This window comes from Alosa sapidissima, chromosome 15, assembly GCF_018492685.1.
Source record: "Alosa sapidissima isolate fAloSap1 chromosome 15, fAloSap1.pri, whole genome shotgun sequence".
NCBI lineage: Eukaryota > Metazoa > Chordata > Actinopteri > Clupeiformes > Clupeidae > Alosa > Alosa sapidissima.
The window spans coordinates 4,822,144-4,837,225 of NC_055971.1; the positions used below are offsets into that span (position 1 = coordinate 4,822,144).

The 15,082-nt window shown below is 48.0% G+C and overlaps 1 protein-coding gene across 17 annotated transcripts in view; it reads left to right on the forward strand.

Annotated features, from left to right (window-relative positions):
* Positions 1–15,082, forward strand: part of msi2b (musashi RNA-binding protein 2b) — a 225,047-nt gene that overhangs the window by 159,204 nt on the left and 50,761 nt on the right. For all 17 annotated transcript variants that reach the window (XM_042063254.1, XM_042063255.1, XM_042063253.1 and 14 more), the window contains exon 9: positions 14,120–14,234. In XM_042063254.1, the coding sequence (XP_041919188.1) occupies positions 14,120–14,234 (115 nt within the window). The remainder of the gene's footprint in view (positions 1–14,119; positions 14,235–15,082) is intronic.

Genomic DNA, 15,082 nt, shown 5'->3' on the forward strand with positions numbered 1-15,082 from the left:
AACAGACACACACACACACACATGCACACACATACACATGCAGAGCCCCCATACACATGAACACAAGCACACAGACGGCACAGAGCCATGGACAAAAAAAAAATTCCAGAAGGAGACAAGGCGCCTTTGTTGGCCAGTGGCAGGATGGCAGGGTCTTTGCCAATCCATCAGGCCAACCAGTGGGCTATTGATTTTTGTATGATATTGCATCAAATGCTCTCATTGTTCAAAGAGCCCCAGCAAGGGTTGTGATTTCTGTATTTCTCCTCCTCTCTGCTCTTGTCCTCGGCGTCCAGCCGGAGCCCGGCCTTCATTGATTGGCACGGATTAAATTGGGCTACAGGGGAATTGCATGTATCATTAGGATCACTCGGGGAGAGAGAGAGAGAGAGAGAGAGAGAGAGAGAGAGAGCGAGCAAGAAAGATGAGGGGTGGAGAAGGGTTGGGTGGGTCGGTGGGAGTATGATGACAGCTGTATTTTGGTGCGTGTGTGTGCCTGCAGAGGGCACTGGTATAAGGCGTCCAGTGAGAGAGACCAAGAGCTTTGCAGCGGGAGCTAGAGCGGCAGCAGAGGCTGGGGCAGGTAAGAGGGTGTGTGTGGAGCAGCTGCTCTCCTGGGCATTCCCATCTCTCCACTGCTTGTTCTGGTTGCTGTTTGCCTGTTGAGATCAAAGCTGTCTTCACACCAGCATCATTTGCCCATAGCCGGTATGGCCATTTGACTTGCAAATGACTTTCTTTAAAAAGTCCATCTTCTAGAGTACTATTCCAGCATTATCCTGTTTATTATTTATATATATATATATATATATATATATATATATATATATAGTGAAGGACAGTAATGGTGCCCACAGATTGCCTGCTTGTTTTGCTGCCATCCCAGAAAAGCGCCATCTGTGACCCCTGAACTGGAGCTCTCAAAACGTATGAAAGAGTGGAAATAGAGGGATATTTCCTATATATATATATATGAGAGGGGTGGAGGGAGGAAAGCAGTGGAGCCAGCAAGGGCAAGCTTGTGCCAGAGAGTGGGTAATGACGGAGGAGTAGGGTGTGAATGAATGTAGAGCTGCTGAGCTTCAGTACAGACAACCTCAGACCCTTTTTAGAGCAGCACTGTGACCCAGTAAGGCCGCACAGTCACTACGGGGGCCCAAATGGGCCATAAAGCACTGGTTAAGTTGGCAGGGAGGCCCTGGGTGAAGCTTTGGTGCCTTCTGACCAGCTGGCCCGCTGTTCACCCGGTTTGATTGGAGCAGAGCAGCGGCGGGCATCGCATGAAACATTCATCAGGCCTCCTCCTCCGGCTGCAGTGGGTGGCCTGGAACACGCTGCTGTTTGACCCGCTCCACTTAGACCCGACTTGGGCCTTGGCGAGCGCACACACACACTCTCAGACACACACGCACACACACACCCTCTCAGACACACACTCACACACACACACACTCTCAGACACACACGCACACACACACACTCTCAGACACACACGCACACACACACCCTCTCAGACACACACGCACACACACACACTCTCAGACACACACGCACACACACACAGCCCCCACACTCAGGGCATCTGCAGGGAAAAAGGAAAAAGTGGAGAGAAAAAGGAAATGGAAGGAGCAGAGAGAGAGAGAGAGAGTGTGTGTGTGTGTGTGTGTGTGTGTGTGTGTGTGTGTGTGTGTGTGCGCGCGTGTGTGCGTGTGTGTGTGCAGGGGATAGGTTCATTCAGGGCCAGAGGAGACAACAGAAGAGGGGAGGCCAGGAGAGATTGTGCTTGTGGGCTGTGATTGTGCAGCTTAATGATGATATGGGGGTTAGCTGAAAAGAGCTCAGTGTAATGGCCCAGGAGAGTAATGCAGAGGTGTCCTGGAGATCTCTCCTGCTTTTGTTCTCCCTCTTTCTTCTTCACCTGCTTTCTTTTGGGACCTACAGTACGTCTCATTCTCTCCCGTATGGGCTGTTTCACATGGGATTCATCATTAGCAGGAGCTGCTTTAGATGGCTGGGAACAGCTTTGTCTTCAGTCGTGACGTTTGTTCCGTCGTCTTTCTAGTTTTCTCCCTCCTCCTCTATCTCTTTCATTTGGCTCTTCACCTCCATCCTGCACCTGCTCCCCCTCTCCCTCTTTTCCTCCCTCTCTCTTTACTCTCTTACGCCTTTTACTCCACCCGTCTCCTCTTGTCTCTCCCTCTCCACCTCATTCTGCTTTCTCTTCTCTCTTCTCCGCACACACACACACACACACACACACACACACACACACACACACACACACACACACACACACACACACACACACACACACAAAGCCCAGCGTTAGTGGAGGAGACCTTGAGCCAGGTCCCATGTGCCCTGACAGGGTGTGAGTGGTGGCTAATGGAGGTGGGGGGTTTGCTGCTCGATAAGGCACGGCTAATTTTAGTGCCGCGCTGTGGGGCTACACAGGAAGGGCTATATTTGGTGATGGAGAGAAGTGGAGAGGAAAGAGGGAGGGGAGCTGGGGGAGGGGGGTGGGGCAGAAGGTTTCCTCCTGACCTCAGACCAGGGCTGTTCCTCAGCACTGACCTTCTAACTCTCCGTCTTTTTTTTACCTCTCACTCATTCATTTACTATCCCTCTGAGGTAGCTTGCCCACCATAGAAATGATCTCATAGGTCAACGGTTAGGAGGGCCCTATAATAACTGATATCAACACAGGGATGTGGTCATTCCCTCATAATTGATGTGATGGTACTGTAGATGCTCACGCATGCTTGTTCTGGCCACTGCAAGCACAGCTCAAGCTGAAGCCAAAGCCCAGCACTACTCCACAGTGCTAGTGGCCTTACCTGACCCCACCCCTAACTCTGACTCACACTTCTGAGGAAAGCAAATGTATTTTATTTTCTTGGTAGTCTGGGATGACTTTAGGGCAGCCCCTCTTGTAGTATTTGCTAGGCCTTTCCTCTAGAAACGTCGGAAAAGCAAATAAAAAGCACATCTCTTGACATTTACTATGTAAAGCCAGACTAAAACTCCCTCACAGTGAAACATAGTGGGCCAGATGTACTAATGTTTTTGCGCCCACTTCAGGCGTATTTGATTCGTAACGTGCACGCAAAAACATGGCAAGGTATGTACAAACAGGCCGCACTGAGGAAAAAGCGCAGACTGTCTGTCGCGGGAGCTGAGAATGGCTATTTGCGCTTTTCTGTGTCATGCATATGCATTCATAGGAGGGTCAGGGGAAAGTGGGAGTATTGCACACAGGGGAGGAGAAGTGCTAATAGCGATTGATTAGGTATTCTGCCATATGTATGAATGAATGTATGAAATCCAAATTGTGGTTAAATGCATCAATTAGAGAAACCTTTAGAGACAGCTGAATCAGTATTCAGAGCATCGGTTTTCTTCAAAAGCAACCTACACTTCCCAATCTGCTAGACTAGCACTCTGAGGTCCGGGCCTGTCAGACACTTTTGAGACACCTTGTCATTTTTGAAGTATTTCATCTAACTAAAAACATCTATGCAAAAGTGAAGAGGGGTTGTAGAGGGGGCAGGGACGGGCGGTGATGAGTGCTGTTTACGTAATGAAGTGACAGCTTAGTAAATTCCACGCAATATGGCAAAGCATAGCGTTCACTTTCTGCGCATAGAAAAACTCGGTATTAGCGCTTTCTCTGTACATCCGGCCCAGTGTATTTTGCTATGTAAAGCCAGACTAAAACTCCCTCACAGTGAAACACTGTATTCTGCTGTTGCTCATTTCAATCTGCATTTGCAGTCCACGTAGACAGCCGGTATAGAGTAGTGCGCTGGTGATACCTGTAGATAGATAGATAGATAGATAGATAGATAGATAAATAGATAGATAGATACTTTATTGATCCCCAGGGGAAATTCAAGGTCTCAGTAACATACAGACAACACACACACATTCACTAACAGCAGAAAAAGTAATTAAAAGTATATAATATAAAAACACAACTGAGCAATAAGGACAGTAGAAGATAAAGAATATACTAAATATACTAAAATACATTATATATAATATAATAATATAATACATTAATTATACTAACACTTAATCTAAATCAATTCTAAAAACAGTATCCACATAGTGGTGATTAATCAATCAAGAGGCGCTTGCAATGACTGAGGCAGGGACTGAGCCTGTGATTCTCTGTGCATAGTAAGGTAAGGTGCTCTGTGTGAGTGAGTGTCACGGTGATAGTGCAATGGTGATAGTGGTCATGGTGATAGTGCAAACGAGTCCAACAGTGCAAGAATAAAGTCTATATATCTATATATATAACTATTTTAAGAAAAGGTATAAGTGTGGCCACAGTTCAGCTGTGGCATGGAGGGAGGGGTTATGCATATGTGCTAATGTGCTAATATAGCACGCAGTGAGGCAGAAAGACAGTGGTAAAAAGTGCCTAGTGGACAGACAGTATCCAAACATGGAGGGGGTGAAGAGGCAGACAGACTATGCAGAGAAGTCTATCTCTCCTCTTCCCTTAAGTGAAGCATTGAACAGTTCAATGGTGATGGTCTGTGTCACAGTAATACCAGCTCACGCATACAGTATTTCGTTGTCAAAACAAACCGTTGTTATGGGAACCTCTGCATATAGACTGAAGCAGCCATGACAAGTTAAGATTAAATGGTAAATTAGTCACATGAATTAGTCACATGAAAAAAAAGAATAAAAGTTGAAAGGTGTGACGATAGAAGTTCAAATATTTTATCTGCTCGGAAAGGCAGCTTGTCAGACTAATACATTTGTTTGAATTGAGGAATGTTTCATGTCTGATGGCGCCTTTGTAGATTTAGTTTTTAGTTGTAAGTAGTGTTAATTAGCTGTCACCAAAAAAGATCCAGCAAGCTTTTTTTTATTAAATTAGAATCAGAACATCTCACTGTCGTTTCTGTAGCTATAAAAACATGGTTTATGATTGTAATAAATTGTCATAATATCACATAAATCAGCCTGTCTGAAAATATATGTCCAAGTCCTACCTCAAATGACTATTGTAGAGACTGTTAGAAAATGTTTCTTCCGGTGTTGTAATGGTTCTTATATAATGGCGTATTTAACTCACACTCTAGGTATTATATAAGGCAGTGTGTGTCACTGTCCTCTATTCTATACAATATAAAGTGCACAGATTCAGGGTGTTTGCACGTCTGTACTGGAGTGACTTATGTAAGGAACATGAACAAGTCCTCTACAGTTCTCTCTACCCCTGGCAATGTTGTTGACCCACACATGTGTGAACACACGCTTGCTTGCAACACACACACACACACACGCACACATTCTCCCTCTCCTCCTCTCACTCACTTTCTCTTGCTCAAGCACACACACACACACACACACACACACACACACACACACACACACACACACACACACACACACACACACAGAAATACAATAATAGACACCAATAATGTACAAAGCAGAAAAGAGACAGCTTTATTTAGCAGAAAAGTGCACCCACCCGCACACACACTGGCATAGCCACACCAAGCCATGTTTCCGTCACAGAGCAGAAAGGTTACCCCCGGTGTCGGTGGCCGACCCCCTCCGTCAGACGCGGGCGAGCGAGCGAGGGAGCAGAAGGCCGCCCGCTGGAGAGTCCTGCTGGCCTGCCTGCCTGCCTGCCGTGCCGCCTCCCATTAGCATGTGTGATAAGTGCAGTGTGTGTCGATGGACCAATTTAGTGTCTGCCTCAACCATGCTGTGGCTCAGGGCCTGCAATATCATTCTGAGATAATCTACCGCTGTGAGGAGAAACGCGAGGAGGAGGAGAGAGAGAGGGAGAGCGAGAGAAAGAGAGAGGGTGTGAGTGTGAGGAATGACTCTTCCTCTCTTCTTTCTTGCTCGAAGCGTCAACATTTTCCCAAAGAAACATACAAGCACATTGACACACACTCTCAAGTAAGCGCACACACACACACACACACAAGAGGGTGTGACAAGAAGACGTTGAGAGGATTCAACATGATGGCTTTCGGCACAAAAAAAATGCCATCAGTTTACACTCCTCTTTCTCTCTCCCTTTCTGTCTCTCTCTCTCTCTCTCTCTCTCTCTCTCTCTCTCTGTCTTTCTCTGTCTCCTATTTCTGTTTTTTACATCAGCCGTCTGCATTTTTCGGGGTGATTTTACGGCTGTGGTCATTGTGATGGCAACTGTCCGTCTGTTTACCCGTGGGAGACGGTGGCAGTATTTTAAAGAGTAGCTTGAACTAATGGAGGGAAATTGTGATATTTGAAAAGATTACAGTCATTCAGCCACGCTAATAATGGAGCACGCTATTGGCAAAGTGCTCTCTGTACCCCGAGGTGTCAAAACATGGGCAGGATGAGACGCCCCGCATCGTCTCCTTTTAAAGAAGAAAGGGAACAACGCAGGTGAAGGCGTGAAAGAGCAGAGTGTCCCCTCGACATAATTGACCCCTGACATGTATAACAAAGCAGCAAACACATGGCCAGGAGAATGGCCACATAAAGGGCCATTACGGGCGCCTGACGGGAGGTGATGTAACACAGACAGCAGAGAGGGGCCAATAAAGTGGACGTAGGCTAGCTGGGGGACAGACAGGCGGTGACTCACCGAGGTGGCGCTGAGATGATGCAGAGGCCTGCGGTCCAGTCCCACCGCGGAGCTCCCTCAATCTACGAGCCCTGGCAGGCCTCCCGAGCTCCTATGGTTTCTTTGTTCTTTTTATATGTGTATTATTGGTGCGTTCCCAAGTAGCCTCTTAATGGTAAAGCTCTGTAAAATAGACATACTCTCCAGTAAGTATACTGTAAATAGTCCCTGACAGCATTTCTGCTTTTTTTTCTCTTCTCTCTCTCTCTATTTATTTTCCTTCTCTTTTTTTAAAAGTCTGGTGAATATAGATTTCTGTGTCAGGCGAAATAGCTGTAAGTATATCAATAATGTAAGGCGGCCCCCAAGTCTCCAATGTAATTTAATTCCAGTTGCGGTGAATTATGCCTGGCTGTTAAGCTGCGAATGCTGTTGCCCTGGAGCAAAAGGGAACAGAGAAAGGAGTCGGTGCAGGGAGAGTGGAGCACGGTGGGGTTTGGCAGGGCTGCTATCTTTTTATTTAATCTGCCTGCACTTCACAAACAAGACAGAGCAGTTTGTCGCTCTGTGACCTTTTGCATGTCGCTGGAATTTATGTCGGAGGTGAGAGTCTCTATAACAGAGCGCTGTCGCGTCTGGAGGTATGGGGGGCTCAGAGCTGGAAGAGGGAGAGAGAGAGAGGGAGGGAGAGAGAGAGAGAGAGAGAGAGAGAGAGAGAGATTAATATTGCACACTTTAGAGGTGAGACATCCCAGCTGTCTGCTAAAGGGAGAAAGCATCCATAGAAGAAGGTGGAATGGGCAACTGATCAATAGAGAGAGCTCAGGTACACACAGCCTGTGTGCTGTTGTCAGCTGCAGTGGAACATAAGGCCTGTGAGCACTAGCACTGAGAGTGAGTAGGAGCACACAGGAGACTGGAGCTTTAGATCCCCGTGTGAGCTAGCATCGCACTATTGCGCTCTCCCACTGTGCCACACAGGAGAACAGAACAGACGCAAGACAGTCAGTGGCAGACTGTAGCAAGGAATACACTACAGTTTATCACAACAAGCAGTTTGTCCATATAGAGAAACATTTTGCTATAGATCAAGCATCATGATCCCTTAATGATGCAATTATGAGCAATTTTCACTGGTGTTTATGTTAGCAGCTGCACAATGTAAGAAGGCAGGTGCTGAATGCTGACCTATGCAGTCAGGAGTGTTGAGCTAATGGTAAAGTTGTGTGGGCGAGTAAGAAGATGATAATTTAGCATAGACTAGGGCTGAAGATGGCGTTAAATAGGCCACTTACACGAGGTCTGGATGTATGGAATCAAACAACGCAAGATCTTATCAGTTGAGGTGTTTATTCAACTCCCTTCTAACTGCATCATCTATCAAAAAAGAATGAATCCTCAATAAATGTGCAAATAAACTCCGCTGAGCCTCACTCTGATTGCATAGACCTGCTCCTCCTCAGCTATGCTAGTGTGTGTGTGCATGAAAGAGCCCGACCTGAAACATGCCTCCATGGCTTGTGCTGGCTCCTCTCTCCAGTGCCCACACAGAAGCTGCCAGGCCTGAGAATATGGCATCATTCATGTAGATTCCTCCATTTATTGTCGTGTGATGTACACATTCACACACTAATGAACATGGTCCTATTTCAGAGGCTGTTGTCCTCTCCCTGAGCGTGTGATGGAGATTGTGTGAGTGAGGCGTCTGCGCTGTGAGTCATTCTGTTGTGGGCGCTAAAGCTTGGCTCTGCTGTTTTGTGTGTGTGTGTGTGCGTGTCTGTGTTCTGTGTTTGTCTGTGTGTGTGTGTGTGTGTGTGTGTGTGTGTGTGTGTGTGTGTGTGTGTGTGTGTGTGTGTGTGTGTGTGTGTGTATGTGAAGAAGACAGCGAGGTAGAGAGTGAATCAGCACACTGTCATCAGAGGCGGTGTGTCAGTGCGGGTGATTGAGCTTGTTAAAGGCAGTGCTTGTCCTTCAAGTGCAGGCAAACAGGCTTCTAGGACCACATTTACTGTGCTCGGTTGCTGCCTAAGGATTTTTTTTTTCGAATTATACTGTTTTGAGTAGATTTCTATGTGTTATTTACTGATTAGTTTTACCTGCAGGTGTCTTTCAGCATTTGTATGGCTCATTGCACCATACTCTGAACAACCCTCACTTTGAGAACCTTATTTGTGTTGAATTTATGGTGCCCCTGTCTGTATTTTCCCCCAATAAATTGGAATTATATGAGTAGTTTTAATGCAATTTGCAATGCATTATTATGCAATTGCTATAACTTGAGTACTTTTTTATTATCTTATTCTTATTCTTTCTTATTCTTAATGGCAAGATTGCATAACCCCGCATTTGAATATAATGCACCTACTCTTATCCAAGCCATTATTTTGATGGATACCTTTACTTTTGCCTGAGTCATTGTTTTTCTAAAGTAACAGCCTTTGTTTCTGCTATTCATCTGTGCAATATGGTCGAGGAAAAGTTTGATTAATGCCACCGTGCAGTTGGTTCCTATGAACAAAGAGCCTTAACATCCTTGCATCCTTTTAATAAGCAGACATTCATAAATATCTTTATGGCTGTACTGTATGCGTGCATAATAGTGTATGCACACATATACTACGCATTTACATACAGTATGATCGTATATGTGCTGTGCTGTGGGTGTGTGTGTGTGTGTGTGTGTCTGTGTGTCTGTGTGTCTGTGTGTGTGTACGTCCGAGTGAAAGAGAGACAGTGTGTCTCAGGAGCAGTGTGTGTGTGTGTGTGTGTGTGTGTGTGTGTGTCTCAGCTTATATAAATAATACCTTTTCAGTGAATGTCTCCACTCTGCTTTAATGAAGCTACAGTGTATAATCACTTCCCCGATCCCTCAGGCAGTGCATTTGAGGCTCTGCCAATGGAGAACATAATCACAGTGATGCCTCAAAACAACTCCACTCCTTATCTTCCACATTAGCAACTGTAAATAAGCATCCTCCCGTACACATGCAGCACCGGGAATGAGGGGGGGGGTGAAAGTCATCCGCAGGTAATCATCCTCAAATGGAACGTGAGAACAGGAGCCCAGTGCACTCCTCAGGTTATGACACAATCCTGTCTCCAGGGTCAGTAGAACGAGAGCGTTCCAACGGCTCTGATCTGCAGATCATCTGCGGTCTGCCACTCCTGACCATTAAGAGACGAGAGAGAGGCGAGACCAGAGCTGCTGAGTGCCCCCCCCACCTGCCTGCTGGCCCACAGCGCGGGACGCTAGCCATCACCCCCGCCACCCATGCGCACCCCCTGACCTCGCTCCCCGCTCTCCCCTGGACCCACTGCCCCCACCAGTTGACCTCTACTCTCCCCCTCATATTCTATTCAAATGTGGAGATGTGGGGAGTTGTGGAGGCAGCAGGAGGGGCCTGGCCTACCAGAGGAGGGTGACAGCTGTTTAGGTGTCCATGGCACTGATACTTGACAGCCAGAGCTGTGGGTGGTGGACTGATGAATTGGGTGTGAAAATTTGACAGCTTCGTACAATCTCTGCTAGCACTGTATCGGGTCCTCCCCTGCCACATGATAATGTGCAGCTCAGAACTTGTTGGATTGCCCGAGGCTTGCCTTACAGCTGAATAGGGCTTTTGGATTAACTCTACTGCATGTAAGCATTGATTGGGTTGTTTTGTAAGGTAGGTATTACAGGTGAGGTCATGCCATTACTTGGTTCATTGTCAGTGAGCTTGCCAGTCCCCACATTTGATCTGTCTTGTCACTTCATAAGTCACTCAAAGGTGCACTTCAGGGATACAGTATTTGTGCCCAATATTTCAGCCATCTGTCAGAAGATGATGTGCTGTAGATGGATACTTGGCTGTCCCCATAACTTGACCATAGCCCTACCCATATCATCTCCCAGTGCATGGATATGAGATGGAGGAAGTGCTCGTCTGGGCTGTCTCGGTGTCTGGCTCAGCGTCCTCCTCTACTCTGAGGCCTTCACCTGTTCTGCCTCCCTGCTCCTCTCCCTGCGGCGGAGCCTCTCCCACTCCCAGGTCGTTAGCGATCTGTCCCTCCTCCTCATCTTCTTCATTAGGCCCGTGAAGGGCCTCATCAGTGCTAACGCTAGCCGAACCCATTCCCTCTCCCTCTAATTAGTTAAGTAATAGTGCGGAGCGGAGCGCTAGCCGCCGCCGCGGACCCCGGGACCTCCAACGGCCCTCGCTGATGACACCTGCACCGACGACGGCTCTCAATGATTAGCCAAACCACCACGTCTAACAGCCACCACGACCAAATGCCATGGCAATTATCGACTGAACAATAATTAGACGTGTCACGCCCTCTTAGCTCGTTTAGCTCAGTGCGCGTAATTAAGGTGTGTTGTATTCTACAGGGTGTTGCCTATTCTTTGCTTAATGCCAATGTAATGTTCCTTATCACTTTAAATGGCAGTCTGTGCACCTCAGAGGGCATAGAAATACCCATGCTCTCTGAAGGGTCTGTGGAAAGGGTGCTGTCTGGTGTGTCTAAGGACATTAACCAAGTAGTGCTGGAGGGAAGATATGTGATTGTATATTTTGGTTTAACACTTATTTGTTGTTTTGAAAGGTCTCGAACATAAACACTGTCAACTCTAATGAAGAAGACAACTTAACAACCACCGCGCACCCTGCAATACATTAACCACAATCCAGTGTTCCTACTTTTCTATATCCTGCTCTTTGTCCTACACTGTGTTCAATCGCGTCGTCCATTTTAGGGCAGTGAGCTGTTGCTGTTGTGGTTGTTTGCAGACGGGCAGGCTGGATGGGTTGTTGCTGAGGGGCTTGGGGGGGGGGGGGGTGCTGGGGCTTGAGCAGTCACAGGAGCTGCCAGATGTTCAAATGGAGCAGCAGCCTCAGCAGCAGCAGCAGAGACAGAGAGACAGACACCTGCCTGTTGGACAGCAGCAGACAAAGGTAGTGGGTGTGAGAGAGACAGACAGATAGAAAGACAGACACGCATAGAATAGAGACAGACTGACAGACAGAGGAAGACAGAAAAGAAAAAGGCAGGTATATAAACGGATGGACAGACATGGCCAAACAGACAGGGATGACGTGTGCGCAGACTGACAGACAGACAGGCTAAAATGAGACATCACGTACGGAGACCAAGAGACAAACAACGGCATGGAGCAAGACAGAGAGGCAAGCAGAATTAGACATGCACAGAGACAAACCCACAGACAGACACTCGATGTGCCTTTTTACCACATACACAAAAGCACATACATATGGATTCTCCCTCAATCATACACAGAGAGAGAGAGAGAGAGAGAGAGAGAGAGAGAGAAAGACACAGACACATAGTGCATAGCCACTCACAGACAGACAGATGAGTGGAGTCCAGACACTCCCTCGGGCAGTCGACTGACTCTGGTAGACAGGAACCCTGCTGAGGGGGTGAGTGGGGCCCCCCTGCCCCCCCCCTCCCCCAATCACTCGGGCTGGTGGTGTGGACAGCCTGTAGACGTGGGCCAGGCAGCTCCAGCAGCTGGTGAAACTGCCCTGTAATACCCAGTGAAAGAGTGTGTGTGTGTGTGTGTGTCTGCCTGTGTGTGAGAGAGTGAGTGAGGGAGAAGAGAGAATGGGAGACAGTACAGAAGAGATTGTGTGACAGCACAGCGGAGGGCAGGCTCTCTCACACACAGAGAACCACCAGCTTGTTATGTAGGGTTCATCCGCTTTGTGTGGGGGGATCTCTTGTTTTGTAAGGGAACTCGTGTCTCTCTTTGAGTGTGTGTGTGTGTGTGTGTGTGTGTGTGTGTGTGTGTGTGATGTCAGATGATGTCAGATGCTGCATTAGGCCAACCGTGTTGAGTAGTCGGAGGCTGTATTTTTCCCATATATGTCTGTCATAAGGCTGTATTTTGCTATGTGCTCTCACTTCACTGAGCTTCCCCATCCAAGTCGGGTGCCACCAGGGCAAGTGAGTGTGTCCATTTACCAGACTCTATATATGTGTCTATTGTCTAGGTTTGGTGTATTAACAGTTAGGTCCATACAAAATCAGCCGCGTGTGTGTGTGTTTCTTGTGATGAAAATAATGTGTGTTTATGTTATTACATTTGCACCTCTGTCTTTGTGAGTGTGAGAGCATTCGTAGATGTCTTTGTGTGTGTGTAAAACAAACACAGAGAGAATTAGTGTGTGTGTGTGTGTGTGTGTGTGTGTGTGTGTGTGTGTGTGTGTGTGTGTTTGTCTGTCACAGACCTTGGTTCCTGTCTCTGAGCAACAGCCACTTAGCTATGCATGGTGTAGAGAGGAGGGTGAAATGTCATTCACCGCAGCAGGAGAGCGGAGCGCTTGATGGCACCCACTACACACACACACACACACACGCACACGCACACACACACACGCACACACACACACACACACACACACACGCACACACACGCACACACACACACACACACACACGCACACAGGGGAACCAGAGCGGCCCCAGGGCCCACATCACTTTCCATGATGATGGGGGGAGCAGGCAGAGAGAGATGGAGAGAGAGGGGGAAGAGTGTGAGAGACGTGGAGTGGAGAAAAGTGGAAAGGCAGAGTGGCAGACGGGAGGAGAGAGAGAGGGAGGGAAGAGATGAGAGGGAAAGAGTTGGGACGGAGGGAAAGAGAAATGGGAAATGTTTACCAATAAGAGAGAGGACGCTTGCCTGGGGCAGGCCGGGCCTCAGTATGCTTGGACAAACACAGCAAGCAGAAAATCGACACAGGGATGTGACGACTTACATTTGCAACCTGTGTGTGTGTGTGTGACATCAGGTGTGTGTGTGTGCGTGTGCGCCAGTGTGTGTGTGTGTGTGTCTGTGTGTAGGCTGGAAGGAAAGGTCCAATCTTTCCAAAGTCAATGGTTTGTCTCTCACTCTGCCCTGTTCCTGTGAAGTATGGCGTCATTGGGCCTGAAGCAGAGGTGGGAATTGGGTTGCTTTTCACCAAATATGTGTGTCTGTGTGTCTACAGCCATCATAAAAGGACTGTCCACACACAAATGTTTGTCCGCTCACCTCCCCTCTGTTATCATCCCCTGACCACTGCAGCGCCCGGCCGGCTACAGGATGCTCTCCAGCTAGAGAGGGATTGATCGGCCTCCATAGGTCACTGTGCTGCTTTATTTCTATTGAAATGAATAGGTCATTTAATAACCACACCACCATGGCTGTTGGAATCTGGGATGTCATAAATGTGACTGTAAAATGGTTTTGAATCTAACCAAGAGAAGCATCATCAGTGTCAAATTCCAGAACAGCTGGACAGGGCTGGAACTTCCCCCACGCACAGGGCTTATGGGGTGGAGTGGAACGGTACAGTACGGCCGTGTCAGAGCGCTGTCCTGAGGGAAGATGTCATGTACACATGTCTGTGGCTGTGCCTCTTGTTGCAGGGGAAATGGGATGTCATGTGAAGCGTGAGTGTGAGCGGCTCTGCTGATGGGGTGGGAGTGTGATGTGATGCGCTGTGCTCTGCTCTAATGTCCCTGCGCTCTCTGTGTTCACAGGTAGAATGCAAGAAGGCCCAGCCGAAGGAAGTGATGTTTCCCCCAGGGACGCGGGGGCGGGCCAGAGGACTGCCCTACACCATGGATGCCTTCATGCTGGGCATGGGCATGCTGAGTAAGTCCACCTCTCTCTCTCTCTCTCTCTCTCTCTCTCTCTCTCTCACCAGCATGGAGACAAGCTCACAGAATAAGAGAAACAACAACCCAAAGTAGTTACAGTGGCTAAGAGGAGTGGGCTGAAGACAGAGAACTCTTCCCTTCTGAGCTGGCCACTGCTGTTGGGTGATTTCTGATTAAACAGTATTTCTTTGCCTCTGTTGCCTTTGCTTTCAGGAGAGGTGTTAGACCAGAGGTTCCATAAATTGCCCTGAGACAATGCTCCTAGTTAATGGGGCTGTATAAATAAAGTTGAATTGAGCTGGGGCGGCGCTTGGCGAGGCCTCCTCGGAGACAGCCTTGTGACTCGCGGGCTGACACCAGCACTGTATGTTTGAGTTAATGCCACTCCACTCCACTCCAGACTGCACTGGCAGCACGCCAGATCCACCCACAGCACTTCAGCGGCAGCGCTCCCATCCGACACACAGACACAGAAACATCATACAGTCTGTCTCCCAGCACACGCCGTTAGCTTGTGCCTCCCTTCATTTTCCCTTCTCTCTCTCTCTCTCTCTTATTCGTAGACATTTCGCAAGTAATGAAAGAGAACAGATAGACAAGAGACATTGAGGCAGAAAAAGAGAAGAGAAAGAGAAAGAGAAAGGAGGGCGAGGAGTGGGGGGGGGGGGTGATTCCACTAACCTCCTCCCCCTTGTGTGATCTGGAGCCTGAGCCCCCTTGCTTTACTGACAAGAGATAATTATAGCGAGATTGATCGTCTGCCGAAAGTAAGTGAAGCAAATAAATCGTTTGATGCCTGGCTCGCGTTGCGCACGGCCCAGGGCCCTAATGGAGGCAGCAGGG